Source organism: Podarcis tiliguerta (assembly GCF_965153285.1).
Source record: "Podarcis tiliguerta genome assembly, chromosome: 4".
Lineage (NCBI taxonomy): Eukaryota > Metazoa > Chordata > Lepidosauria > Squamata > Lacertidae > Podarcis > Podarcis tiliguerta.
The window spans coordinates 39,723,045-39,738,167 of NC_139537.1; the positions used below are offsets into that span (position 1 = coordinate 39,723,045).

General features: G+C 44.0%; 1 protein-coding gene across 2 annotated transcripts in view; it reads left to right on the forward strand.

The window, feature by feature from the left end:
* Window positions 1-757: 757 nt before the first annotated feature.
* PTGFRN (prostaglandin F2 receptor inhibitor) overlaps window positions 758-15,123 on the forward strand; it is a 78,406-nt gene continuing 64,040 nt past the window's right edge. Inside the window, exon 1 of one of the 2 annotated variants that reach the window (XM_083439231.1) lies at window positions 758-1,125. In XM_083439231.1, the coding sequence (XP_083295357.1) occupies window positions 1,065-1,125 (61 nt within the window). In that variant the 5' untranslated portion in view covers window positions 758-1,064. The remainder of the gene's footprint in view (window positions 1,126-15,123) is intronic. The other variant, XM_083439232.1, reaches the window with a different exon arrangement.

The following is a 15,123-nucleotide window of genomic DNA, read 5'->3' on the forward strand; positions in this document are numbered from 1 at the left end:
GGGGGGGGGACTCGTGCGCCCAAAGACGTCCCCGATCTCCCATCGGACTTCCTTTCCCCCTACATTTCAACTGAATTTACTTTGCAAACGAGCGTGCGTAGGAAGCCAAAGGCTGCAAACCTAACCCACGTTTCCTTGGGAGCAAAACCCGGCCAGTCTGACTCCGGAGTAAATATACTTTAGGATTGCGCTGCGAGCCATAAAACCCTCCGCACGACGCTGACAGGCCCCTTCGCCTTTCTCACTTCCAACGTGTGGGACTATTTCGGGCTACTCGATTTTCCCCTTTGAGCCTCTTTGCGCGCTTTATCCGCCTGAGCGGCCAACTTCCTCCCTCCCTCCCCGCCTTCTTTCTTCTTCCCGCCTGGTTTGAAGGGCTTCGCTTTCTAGTTGCCGGCACTTTGTTCCCCCTTTCGGGATCCCAGCGCCGAGACGGAGAGTGGAAGGGGCGGGATTTGGCGGCGAGCGCCGCGCACCGACGGAGAGCGCGCGCCGGGTGCGGGGCGTGCCGAGCGAGGTGCGGAGGTTGCTTGGTTGTTAAATGCAATGGAACTAGTGGATGGCTTCCCTCGGCCGGGCTGAGGCGGCGCGGGGAATCCCTCGGCAGCGCCGTCGGAGGACAAGCAGCCGCTGCCGGCGGGCGGGGAGCGCAGCCGCTTCACCTCCTCCTCCTCCTCCCCTTTAAGGGGGTGGGGGCCGGGCCGGCCTTCCCTCGGCACCTGTGGGAGGGGGAGCGGGGCGGGGGCAGGGAAAGTTTGTCCCTGTGGTTGGCTGCGCGGCCGGGCTGAGGAGGGGGACGGCGGCGACGGCGGAGACTGAGGCGGGCGGCTCCCTCGCTCCTGCCGGCTCCCAGGGCAAGCCAGCCAGCCAGCCAGCGGGGAAGAGGCGGGCGAGGGCTGCTCGCTGCTCCTGCCTCGCGCTCGGGTTATTGCTTTGTGGCCCCACCCCCTGTTGGAGGCTCCACTTTAGCTGAGGGGCTGCTGGCTCGCTGACCGACTTGGGGGGCTCCGGCTGGCTGGCTCTCGGCGCGCTTCTTGCCCGCCCCCAATTCTGGACGCAGAGGCATGGGGCACCGAGGGGAGGACGCGCCCCTTCTGCTTCTACTGCTGCTCCTGTCGCTATTTGGTGAGTCCTTGGAACCTGGGGAGGGAGAGGGGTGGAGGGGAAAAAGAGGGGTGGGATGTGCGAGTGGGGGTGGGGGGCGAGAGCAAGAGAGGGAGACACTAGGCGATGTGAGGGCGATGTTAGCGCGACTCGGGTGCTGGGGATCCTGACCTGACCTGGCTTTTGGATACGCGGCGTTCCTTATTGGCATGTAGCTGTGTTGCGGGATATGAGCAGTGGCTGGGGTTTTTTGTTTTGGTCTTTGTCATTTTAAAAATCAAACCATCAAGGGTTGAACTGTAGGGCTGTTTGCTCGAGAGCCATGTTGTGACCCTTTGAAGCCTGGAAAAATATACCCGCGCAAGTTGTTAGTGGAGGAAGGCACTCTGCCCATGCTTGGAGGTCTCTCCCCACCCCCACCCCCCTCTGCAGGACCCAGCTCTCCAGTGAATAGACCCGGCACACTTTTGGAGTCCCAAGTGATTTCTCTGACTGGAGGAGGCAACCCTACTCCGTGACCGAAAATGAGACCCCCCCCCCCAGTGCCATATTCCTCTTATGTCCTCAAAAAACATTAATGCAGCTTTAATCTCCACTTTATAAGCGGGTGTTAAAAGACTGGAAACAGATCCACTCTTGTATTCTTCTTCATATCTCTGTCATAGCAGAGGTAACTAAACTCTGTGTCTAATTCCTTCCTTAATGTAGCGGGAGGTCTAGCTTTCTGTCTAGCCTGCTCATGAATAGGGAATGGTCACCTTTGGGGGGATAGGATGGCTGGCTTTAGCGGCTGCCCTTTAAGGTATGAGTTCATTAAATCATTGTGAACTTCTCTGTCTAAAGCTTTGGTACTTTTAATGATTTGGGGGAAAGGCGTCTTCTTACATTGTTCCTATACGGTGCTTAGATTAAACCTTTCACAGTTTCCGTCAGTATATTTTATTCACTTCTTTGATTTTGGAAGCTGCCATGCCAATGCGTCCAGCAGTTGATTTCACTTCCTAGTTCTTTCTATGACACCTAGTTTAATGGAAACATGCTTCTGCTGAAATTTGCCCACATAGCTTTGCAGCATTAAAGAACTAGCATTAAAGAGTTTTGCATGCATTGGGTGTGTGAGAGAGTGTGTGTGTGCGTGCGCTCTGGTATTCAGAGGTGTTCTGGTGTTCAGAAGTGCTCTGGCGCTAATTTTAGTGTTGTTAATTTGAGTTCTGAATATACCATACTAATTAATGCATGGCACATCTATAATTGCTAAAAGTTTGTAGACTCAGTGGAACAGCTGCCCTGGTGTGTTTTCCGGTGCTAGACTAGGAGTGTTCCATACTTGGCTTTTGGGCTCTAGTGTTTGGAGCACTTCAGAACAACACATTTTAAAATAAGAACCATGTGTGAGAGAGTGAAAAAACCTAGAGAATATACAATGTAGAGGGATTTTTAAATGAGACTGCTAGTGTATCACAGCTTAAGGAAAAGATAATTCAGAGCTTCTGTAATTAACCTGTAAGATATCGGTTATATAACGCTGTAAAGTTTTATAGAAAAGCTTCAGTGTTTAACATGTTAAGATTTACAATAATTTTATTGGCTTAAGCAGAGGGTAATGGGAATGCAGGCCTTGGGGTGCATAATGGAAGAACCATTTCTCTTAAGGATTATTTGTTATCTAAAATCATTTCTTCAGTACTTAGATCTTCATCAAATCTGAAGTTCTTGGTATTTTCATATGCAAAATATTGGATTTATTATAATTTGGACACACCATGTTTCATGTCCCCATCCTCCTCCTCTAAGATGAAATGAATGGTGTAAATAATTCCTTAACTAAAATATTTAGTGGACCTGGTGTTCATGTCCATTTAGTTCAAAGAAGACAGATCTGCCCTTCATGACCTAGGGCTGTGTACATGTACTAGTTTTGTGACAGACTTGCTTGTTGACCCAAGTTTGTCCAAATAAACTAAAAAGTAATGGTGTTGGACCCAATGGTTGGTTGCCTTTTTAGAGAAAAGGGGCCACATGGATTCATATCTGAGTGCTAAACTTACTTCTTTGCAGTTTATTTCCCCCTCCCCATTTCACTCCCCCAGCTGGCCTCCCATAGTGGAAGTGAGAGGGGCTATGTGAGAATCACAAGGCGGAGGTGGTAGAGGGAAGCAACTACAGACAGGTAAATTGCAGGTATAGGAAGGTTCATTCTTCCTTAATCTGTGTGTCCCTCTTTATCTAAAGATAAGACTAGTGCTGATGTGAACAGACCTGGGTGTCATCACATATAGTGTGATAATAAAAATGCTAGTTCCAACATTCAGTTGTGCATGTGGTACTGCCCAGTAGAGACGTAGGTGGCGCTATGGTCTAAACCACTGAGCCTCTTGGGCCTGCTGATCAGAAGGTCAGCGGTTCAAATCCACGCGACGGGGTGAGCTCCCAGCTTCTGCTAACCTAGCAGTTTGAAAGCACACCAGTGCAAGTAGATAAATAGGTATCACTGTGGCAGGAAGGTAAACAGCATTTCCGTGCGCTCTGGTTTCCATCACAGTGTTCCTTTGTGCCAGAAGCGGTTTAGTCATGCTGGCCACATAACCCGGAAAGCTGTCTGTGGACAAATGCCTGCTCCCTCGGCCTGAAAGTGAGATGATCACCACAACCCCATAGTCACCTTTGACTGGACTTAACCGTCCAAGGGTCCTTTGCTCTTTTTTTTTTAACCTTTTCACTGCCCACAATGCTTATGGAAGATCACTTGTTTTAAAGTGCCCTTGTGTTAAAGTTGGCTACAGAGAGAAGGCTGTAGACAAGGATTTTTAAAATTCTCTCATTTTTGCATGATTGTACAGTGGTAATGAAAGGCAAGTTTGTTGGGAGTTTGATGCTGTCTCCGTCATATGAGTGAATGGGGTACAGGCAACCTGCCATTTATGCACGTTCAATTATGTGTGTGACCGTGCATGCATGCATTGTGCCGAACCTGAAAGTGAAAGTCACCAAAATGTCACAAAAAGGGGTAGGGCAGGGGCGGAACAGGGTGTTTGTAGGTTTTTCTTGCGGTGTTTCAAAAATACACAATTTCACTGATGCGTGCAGTGCCTCGGAACACGTGTAAATGGGAGGTTGCCTGTATCAGAATATGTCAAGCATATTTAGTTAGGTCTTGTGTCTATGAAGGTTGAAGTTTAGGGAAATAATTTGCTGATAGATATATTTGCAGAGGTTTGGTATGGCATGTATAGGGGACATGACCAAAGGTCTTTCCTGCTATCGGGGTAATTACCTACCGTAGTTATATATTTACCAAACCAAGTAAGTGTACAAGGAAATGCGTTGCTATTTCTGCCTTCAATAGAGCGTGTCTTCTAACTATGGTTTCATAGGGAAACAGCTGAGGTACATGTCTTGGGAAGGTGGCTGAATCTGCTGATGGGCTTGTGGCATTGCATTCTGAGCATGAGCGCTTCAGTCTTTAGTTTACCTTTTAACAGCATGAGAACTGCAGGGAAAAAATTAAATACCCACAAGTAGGTCTGTTTTTGCCAAACCACGTGGAAAGCCACCTTGCAAGTTCTTAGCAAGTTGTGTGTATTTGATCTGTAACCTGAGCAAATGTCAGCCTTTCCAGTCCTAATTAAGATAACTGTTCCATTTAATTAAAAAACTGCTTCTTTCTTTTGGTGGGAAAGGGCTTGAGGGAAAGCAGGTGACTCATGTTGTACCACAGCAAGAACATTCCCAATCAACATTCAAAATCCCCAGGTAATCAATATTTGTCTTCCATGCCTCAGAAGTTCTTGCATTGCTTTTTCTGTCTAATCTCCAGTTCCTGGCTAGCATTAGGGATCTTTCAGAGAGCTTCATTTCATGTCCATTGTTTGCAATGGCTTGCATTTCCAGCTGTTTGATTTCTTTGATGCTACAACAGTTAGTAATTTGAATCAAGGTTTAATTCAAAACCCTGCAGTTAAAGGCTTCCAGTAATTAGTTGCTTGTCTGCTTGTAATCATGAACCTCATGAAACAGTGTTCTTTGCAATGCAATTATGGTAAAAAGTCAAAGCAAGAGAGAGTGTAAAGGGCTTTGCCCATTAGATATGCTATTTCACCGATCAATACTAGAAATGAGTATGCAGAGGAAACATATGGGAAAGTCCTGATGCTTGAAAGGATTAAAGGGTGAAATTAATATGTGCTGAGTTACCTGTTCTTTTCCAACTGCCAGCAACCTGATATTACATTTTCCTCATTCCTCTGTGGTAAAGAATAAAAACAATTCTGCTCTGTCATCCAGCACTTTTAAGAGTAGGGTTTGCCCAACTCGGTATGAAAAGAGAGATCAGTGTGGCCTTGCTTCACTGAGATCAACCACTTTTTGCATGCTCTTGCTCTTCTCCTCTGTTCCTAAATTTCAGAAGTGTTTCAAGGCTCTGCAAAGTGATTGCATCCAGGTGAATGGTGCAGATATTTTTCACACTAATTATTTCCCATTATTGACCATTGCTGTTGTTGGCCTCCATCTTTCTCAAGAGGGAATGGAGTATGCCTCCAGGGGTAGAGTCAAACCACTGTGTTAGCAGCACCGATGGGATCTCCCTGGGGTGCAAGCCTAGGCAGGGTGTATGGAGGTCCTGGGCTACCCAGACAACAATACCCCCTTTCTTGGCCACTCTGATGTGTGGAGAGCAGAGCAACATGTTTGGCACCAGCTTGGCTGCAGGGATTGCCAGAAGGAGATGTACAAGGTGCTGTCCAACCACCTTAGGGACTTAACTCGGGATTTGTGTAGCCTTTTCTTCTCCTGAAATATCTCGCAAGCCAGCAGAGGTTTAGGATCAGAGTTTTCTTTCTCCTAGATGGGCTGTCTTCCCAGGTTGATGAACCCCATCAGCCCCTCACTTCCCTCTACAGCACATGCAGAAACCGCCCTCTTGGCCATTGCACCCATTATTGCTCTTGTCTGCTCAGTCTGCCGGAGCTTGTCTTCACATGCAGGGGAAGTTTCTAACTTGCAGAGGGTTTGAAACCTATCAGCTGCCCATCAGTTAGCCCCCTGAAACCATTTCATAGAATCATAGAATCATAGAATCATAGAATCATAGAGTTGGAAGAGACCACAAGGGTCATCGAGTCCAACCCCCTGCCAAGCAGGAAACACCATCAGAGCACTCCTGACATATGGTTGTCAAGCCTCTGCTTGACATTTCCTGGGCTGTGGCCACTGTTGCATGCTGACAGCTTCTAGGAGCCCCAGATGAGAGCTGTGTGCAGCGTGGGGACCCAAGGTAAACAAATTACTTCAGAAGGAGCATGACATACCCCCCACCAGAAGTACTACCTCTCCCCTAACCTCCCATACGCAGGTGAAATCCACACTTCAGATAAATTGATGTAGTCCCTTCTTGCTGCTTGTAACAACTGTCTGAGCAGAATACACACAGGATTTCTGTTTTGATATTTAAAATATATACATTCAGGCTGCAAATTATAGAATTTATTTATGCCCATGAAGCAGATAAAATAGTCCTATCTCATTTGAGCAACAAATACACTTTTGACTGTACAGTTCACAAGATGAGCTTGAATACTAAGAACGTAGAGAGAATTGTTGGTGGCTGACTGCTGTCTATGGTGCCACTTTTGGATACTGTTTACTATTCTGAAGCATTCAAGAAAAGAATGCCTACAAATTTGTAGAGTGATTAAAGTGTTTCAGACTCCTTTTTCTGGACTGTGTTGTAGATGGTTGGACATGATGGAGGTTTACAAAATTGTGTTGGCAAGATGATGGATAGTGTTCTTTCTCTATTCTGTAATCTTGGGGTTGCCAGTTGAAGTTGAATTGAAACACTTGCCAAAAGTACTTCTACGAGTATTTAACAAAATACATTTTCTCCCATGAGATGCAGCAATGGCTACTAGCTTACAAGGCTTTAGAAAATTAAACACATTTATGAAGGATTGGCCTCTTAATGGCTGTTAGCCTTGAGAGAGCCATTACTCTGAGAGGGTGTGTGCTTCTTTGAGTATTAGATGCTGGTGCAAGCAAGAGAAGACAATTATCTCCATTCCCTGTCTGTGAGTTTCTGGAGATATATAGCTCACCAGTATTGGAGGTACCGGTAGTGGAATTTTGGTCTCGAAGGAATTTTGGTCTCATCTAGTAAGACAGCTTCTTATGGAAAAGCATTCATTCATTCATTCATTCATTCATAAAATGTATACTGCTTGATTGTAAAAATCAACCACCACCACATCAAAGTGGTTTGCAAAAAGTACTTGGAACTCCCACAGAGGGGGGGGGGATTCTTAATTTAGCAGTATATAATTTTCTGTATTTTCTATATCCTTGTTGATATCATCGTTTGTCTTAAACACTATCTTTGCTGAGCCCTTGTGGGTTCAGTTGATTATTGATTTAAATTAAATAAAATGCCAGTGTGACTCCATGCTAATATCTCCAAGGACACAGTGCCCTTAATAGTTTCATATTGCTATAGTGAAAGCAGCTGAGGCAGTTTGTTAAATAAGAAGTTGGGAAAATGCTAATGAATGAGAAATAATGGATATAGATGTGGAGAGCATATCTCTTCTAAAACTATGTATTGGAACAAAGACTCATGCAAAACATAGACAAGTCTAAAGCTAATAAAATATTATTTAATTTCCCAAAATTCATGAAATATGAAAACCAAAGATATTAAACAACTTTTATGCACATCTGGCAAGTGAAGAACTGATCAAAAATGTGTTGCGGATATAGGATACAAAGTGCTAATAATCAAGGAAAGCAGATACAGGGAAGATATTTGATGGAGAATGTACTAGGTTTAATTATAATCAATGGATTTACTTACACTATTGGTTCACCCAATACTAAGTTGAAACTGAGTTTTGTCTTTGACCTTCTCACAGTGCCTATGCTGAAAACATCTGAAAATCCAAAGAGGATCACATTTCTCTGATAATACTTGGCTTGCTGCATGAAATTTAGCACCCTTGTGTCTGGGGGGAGAAATGCCACTCTGTGCATTGCCATCATTGTTGTGATCTGGGACTTGAACTAGTCTGACTATGTACTCTCAGTTTTACTCTTCTTAATGCATGTTTTAATATTCATTGTGGACTTGTAGTGCAAAAGGAAATTAACCTGTGCGTTGTCCACCTGATCTGTGTATCGGGTTTCTTTTCTTGTGCTTGTTGTTCATTTGCACAATCTGCAATATTAACTGGCCCTGTACTGTTTCAGTAAAGTGGGAGGTTTTAATAATGTGTTTCTCCATGTAAGAATCTTCATAATTTGGAGAAAAAAATGAAGAATACTATATAGGAAGGCAAGAGTAAAACTGCTCATGTTTCTGGGATGGCATAAGGTGGAGGCCACCAAATCTTAGGTGGGCTTTTTGGCACAAGTTATTGCATGAATATAGCTGTTCTTATGTTTTGACAGCAGATAAAGGGTAGATTTCCCAATACAAATGAAGTTCAGGTTCTGTGAATCATTGAAGCTCAGGTTTGATTTACAGTTTACTGCACTGTTAGACACTTTTATAAAATGAAAATGGTATTGTGAGTGAGTCTAAAGAGATTGCATCGTTCTTTAGAGCTGAGAATGAGGAAATAATTGAGAGCTGCTTGTTTGAACAGGGAATGCTATCTTGGAGGTGTGAATCTGCGCTGAAATGCAGTAAATGGCCAGGATGGGCTGATGGTTCTAATTTTGGGGTTTGCACAGTCAGCTTTGTAGTAGGACTCTGTGATCACAGCACAGTGCTGAGTTTCTACAAACAGAAAATTAATATTTTTTGATGGTTTATCATATTTTAAGAATAAACGTACTGTAAAGGTAGACTTATCCGAGGCAAAGTAAATGGGCTGCAATGTAGGGTAGAGTTCGAAAGATGACAAGCCATGTTATTCAGCCACTATTGACACACTTGACAGGCATATGACTCTAAACATGTCTGACTACTACCTAGTTGGTGTTCAAGGAATAAGCTCTTGTTGAAGCTGAGTATTTGTGGGGATGCTCAAATGGTGTGGTAGGAGAAACGCATCCTATTGCAATCTTGGTCCTGCTCTACTAGATGGCAATTTGCCGGATACTGGTTATGATAGCACACTAACCAAAACAAAGGAGTTAAACTTGGATTGTTATTACTGGGTAGAGTACTGGGCAAGGTGCTTGGGGCGCAATGGATGCAAGTCAGCTTTACATGGGAGGTGGGGGGTAGATGCCACCAGAGTCTTTGGCATTAGTGACTTAGCCTTCATGAACAGGAGGAACAATGCCTCTGCTATCTTTCCTGAAGCAGTTCTAGGGTAATATGTGTGTGTGCAATACGATTCTGCTGCTTCCTCTGTCTTCTAAGCCTCCTTTAGGAGACAGGTTCAAGAGGAGGAGTAATTGATGGATATACGAATGTCTAAAATGCCACTTAACCCCTTTTACTTCCTGAAGGATTTGGGGGGAGCAAGTAGCATGGTCAGGTTTGGGAAAATAGGCTAGCCTCCTCACTTCTTTTCTCTTTGAGACAATGGGAGGTGAACAGTGTGAGGAAGAAGAAGCAGAGAAATGGTAGAGAAGTATTATTTGCCTGCCTGTCAAACTTGAGTTTTTGACTAGATCTTAATACTGAAGTATGCTCATAACTGGGAATGACAATTCTGTGCCACGGAAGGATTTATTGCTATGTGACATTCTTTCCACCCTCCTTCACCCTCTTCTGTTATTCTCTGCTTAGGCCACCTTTAGAAACTTTGGCTGCTGCAGTGAAGTGTATGTTCTTTGAGAGCCGTGCTTCAAAGGACCATCTCAATTAAACACCCTTTTTATATATGTCAGCAGTCCCAACTTCTGACCCTCTATGTAAGCATAAACGTAACGCGGGGGTTGATAGATCCAGGTGGAACAATTCCTGTTATCTCAGTAGTTGGAATTGCTGTTAACTTTGTATCCATAAGGACCCAGATGAACGCTCTTCACATGAATACTTGCTGCGGATGGTTGAGACTGCTTGCGTAGAACAAAACTGTCATATGAACTGGTCCCAAAGGAGCGAACATTCTGTCTGAATTGCCATCATATGAGGCACTAACTTGCATATTTAAAATTGGTCTTGGTACTCTATTTATAACAGAAGTGCAAAACCTTTTGTTGTCACTGTCAAGGGCTGCAATATGTCAGGGTGTGCATGCCAGCCAGACATGGGTGTGGCAAAAGCCAGTAGTGGTCAAGCCAATCTCTTCTCTTCTCTTTTTTATCTGCCCCCTTTCTGGACTGTATCATTCCTAAAATCAGAGAGATGAAAGTCTCCCCCCCCCAAAAAAAAAAATATATTCCAGGTTTTACTTGCACTTAATATGCAGTATGAAGATATCTTAGACCACCTACAATGTTAGACAATCTACAGTTTTAGAGAATAATTCCTGTATATACTGTAGACATATACACTCAAATACAATATGCATTTCTGTGCTACCGTCTTAGTGAGAGGAGCATACAGGGCCTTCATTGCTTGTCAGTTGTTGCTTGCTGCCTTCTTCTGACCTTCAATCTAGTTTGGGGGTACTAGGAGCAGTAAACTGTATCTGCTGTCGTTTTGATCTGACTCCTCTCTTGTAGCAGTCTGTTTCATCTCTCCCTTCCTAGATACCCTCAAAACTAACAGTACAATACTTTCCTCAGAAGTAAGTCCCACCTGGTTCAGTGAATGCATGTGGCATTGCCTCTTAAGGCAAGTATGCTTTTGAGGCTGTAATCCTATAGTTCATCTAAACAAAAGTTGTTATTCCTGAGTAAATGTGTATAGGCTTATGCTGTGCATTTAGTAAATATGCCCAAATGTACCATTTTATGTGCTAATTGTATTAGAAGTAGAGCATTATTTGTTAAGGCAGTAAATGGGTTTGACTTTGATAAGAAAGTATTGCATAGATTAAAAAAAAAAAAATCCTGAAATTTCCGTTTCCCACCAAATGAAGGGGAAAATGAGTTTTCCATGTCCTTAAAAAATTCCAGAAACTTTATGTCTCTGCTTGAAACATCTATCAAGCAGCTTCTGTCTCTGGAGGTTGAGTTGGAGATCAGGGAGGGGCGCCAAGAGGGAGAAGTAACCTGTCTGCAGCAAAGCAAAACTTATTGATGCTTCCTACTCTTATATCTGGGGACGCGGGTGGCGCTGTGGGTTAAACCACTTGCTGATCAGAAGGTTGGCGGTTCGAATCCCCACGATGGGGTGAGCTCCCGTTGCTCGGTCCCTGCTCCTGCCAACCCAGCAGTTCGAAAGCATGCCAAAAAGTGCAAGTAGATAAATAGGTACCGCTCCAGCGGGAAGGTAAACGGCATTTCTGTGTGCTGCTCTGGTTCGCCAGAAGCGGCTTAGTCATGCTGGCCACATGACCTGGAAGCCGTCTGCGGAGAAACGCTGGCTCCCTTGGCCTATAGAGTGAGATGAGCGCCTCAACCCCAGAGTCAGTCACGACTGGACCTAATGGTCAGGGGTCCCTTTACTCTTATATCTGCTCTTGCTAGAGTCCTGGGAGAATGAGAGAGGTGGCCCTGCTTGCCGTAACTAATGTTCTGGGTGGGGAATGCAAAGCAGAAGGGGGTCTATGTGGTGAAGAAGAAGACAAGAACCCCAAAATGGTGCAAAACACAGAATTAACCACAAAACTATACCTGCAAGCTTACAGTCCGAATGGAAACAGGAAGAAGGGGGTAGGGAAAGCTAATGGAGGAAGAAAATAACTTTTTTAAAACATTTAAACTATTAAGAGTGTCAACAAGTACATAGTGCTGAGTTTCTGGAGCCTTATTTTGAATTTACAACCTCTGTTTCAAAATCTGAATTGCATTCAAATTTCAAGTCTTGAGTCTGTCTAGAGTGCCTAAAACCATTTTTTCCTCAAATGCAACTTGAAAGGCGATATTACAGTTTGTATCCATGTAACAGTTAGAGGAAAGCTGGTATTCCAGTAATCTGACTTAATGGTAGATTGCAGCAAGTGTTGACAAATGTGTGCTCCCACTTCAGTTTTGCTCATGATAGCTTGCTTTGTAAACTTCTGTAATGGCAGGGACGGGATGGGGCAAGTGCAGGCATATCTCACTTGGATACAGCAAAGTATTATGCACAGTGGATGCTTAAGCATTTGGCTGGCATAAGGCCCATTAAGCTCAGTGAGGTGTGAGCTGGCAGAGCTGCTTCAGATAGCACTCTAAGGGCAAAATGGGGAGAGAGCATCAGAGGGATACTGCTGTTGTGCGTGGTACATGGTTCTAAAGCAGTTCACCCAAGAAACAAAATTGATGTGTTTTTATCCCCTTGTACAGTCGTACCTTGGTTATCGAACGGCTTAGTTGCCGAACAAATCGGCTTCTGGATGCCGCAAACCTGGAAGTAAGTGTTCCGGTTTGTGAACGTTTTTCAGAAGCTGAACTTCCGACATGGCTTCCACTTGAGTGCAGGAAGTTCTTGCAGCCAATTGGAAGCTGTGCCTTGGTTGTCGAACGGTTTTAGGAGTTGAACAGACTCCTGGAAGGGATTAAGCTCAAGAACCAAGGTACCACTGTATTATGGAAGAAGGGGTGTTTACAAAGATCTCTTCTTTACCTTATCCATTGTCTCCCCCATATTTCCTCCGACACGATTAGAATATTCAAAGAGCTAAGAGGGGCAGGATTACTACACACCTTTTTATCTCAAGCCAGGCCCAGGTGGCAGATGTAGTACTATTTCCCAGATAACGTCAGTTGCTTACTAAGTAAATAACACTGTTTGAGTGGGAGGGAATAGGAAGGGGGAAGGAAGAAAATGGGTAGCTCTCAGCAATTTTTTTTTTCCTTTTTAGGAAGTGGAATATATCAGAAAATTCTGCTTCTTGGTAATAACCAAATGCACAGATGGGTATGTGTAACTTCTTGCTACCCCAGGTCCTGGAAAAGCAACCTTCCTCTCTCTCTGTATTTTGCCAATACATTTATTCAGCTAACCAACATCACAAAATGGGGTACAAGCTTTTGCGTTCTCCAGAACTCTGCATAAGGCCAGATGGTTAATGGTCCAAGGGGAAGAGAAAAATTGGCTGGTGTCCAAGTTATCTGAGGCTTGTAAACGTCTTAAAGCGGAGTGTGGGAGGAGGTAGCAGACAGTCAAATGAGGCTCTTTAGGTGCTGTGCAGGTTTCACCAAGGGCTTCTGGGAAGGACACATAACCATCTCTAAATCCTGCATTGCGATTTTTAACTTTGTTTGGCATACCAGCAGTAACAACTGTGGTTGGAGTCAAAACAGCTACTTCAGCTCTGGCAAGGAGTTTGGGCTAGTTTAATGGGATTTTTGGCTTGAAACAGCTGACCTCAATTCTAACTGCAAGCTGCTTTTGAACCTCCTCTCAGTTTTGAAAGCAATTTTCCATGCATCATCAGGTGGTTGCAGAGGTTGTGGTTAGGCCACGACTCCAAAGAACCATGCGGGTGATCTGAGGGAATTACAGAACGCTAACTCTGGTGTTGCGTTATATGGGATCTTTTGTTTCATTTGGCTGATGGTGCAGTTTTGCTTCAGAAAATGGTTATGTGAATTAAATATATGGTTGAGTAAATAAAGGGTGGCTTACTGCAGGCATACAGCTCCTCTGTGTCTATATATAGTACTCTTAGAAAGGACTCTCGTTTTTTAAGCTTCAGAAAGAAAGAAGTCTGTCATGGCTTTCAGTTGGAGCTCATGATAAACAATTGCATTTCCTGACTATGATTTGACTTGTAGTTTGACTTGCAGTTTGAACTCTGTCTGCCATTATTAACTGGAGCGCTTCCCTAGATAGTCTTGGCAGAACTGTGAAACAAGTGGCTTTTATCAGTTCGTTCTGAGTTTTAAAAGGGGGAGTGGGTTCCAGGGAATCGCAACTGACAGAAGCAGCAAAGGTGTGATGCTAATTTTAAATTGTGTGCTGGCTTCCCATAACACACATTTTCTAATGCAATTGGGTTCGAGTGATTAGGAACACTTAGATGACTCCTGGTCTGTGTCATATTTTCTTCCTTCAGTTGAAGTGTAAGCAGTGTTGAGTGTGGGGATCTTGAGTAGAGAAGAGGTGGGGCAGAGGTGGTGAACACCCTATCCATTGTTGGTCTGCTCCAAATCCATCTCTTCCATACAGCTTTAACTCCATGGAATTCAAAATCACCTTTGAAACGTGGGGTTAAAACTATGTGTGGCATTATGGGGGTGGACTTGGAGCAGATAAAGGGAAAAGGTTAAGGATCTCCATTGCCACTCAGAATCCCAATCTTCAAGGTTGCCTTTCTTTTTTATAACGTTTGCCCTTAATGTTTACTTTAGCCCATTGGTCAGAGAAAACAGGATGCTCAATTCACCCCTTCCCCAATTTGCTTTTCTTTAAGAAAAGCACAGAAAGAAAAGCAAGTACCAGGGCTTTGCTGTGCATATTTGCTCATAACATGTTTCCCCAAATCATTTGGAAAACAGTGATTTTGCATTTTTGATTGGAAATTGTGTTACTGTTGGAGTGGGGGTTGGCAATTAATCATTGGTACTAAGGTAGCTTCTGTTGGCATGATCCTGTATAAATTCAGTGTCTTTATTTCTCACACGGATGAAGTTTGCATTCAAAATGTTGCAGCTTCTTCCAACAAAGGATGGCCCTTCCTTACGACAGCACAGCAGATCTTCCTGCAGCTGCATAATGAGAATGATACACACCTGGCAACTCTATATGGAAGCACAGGCTATATGGGGTGTAGTACAGAGGCTTTTGTTTGCAGGGTCAGGCCTATAGCTGCTTTCTTGCTCTTAGCTTAGAAGCACTGCTGTTTAGCTCAAGATGACTAGGTGTGTTCACACTGTATAACTGCCAAATGGAGGGAGGGGGAGGAATTATGCACCCCCTGTGTAAATAAATCTGGTGATTTCTATTAGCATTTTAATGTTCTTGTTTTGCTCTTCTGCTTTATTCTTTGTTCATTTTGTTCACTTTTGATGCAGTTTAACGAGCACTGTAGCACC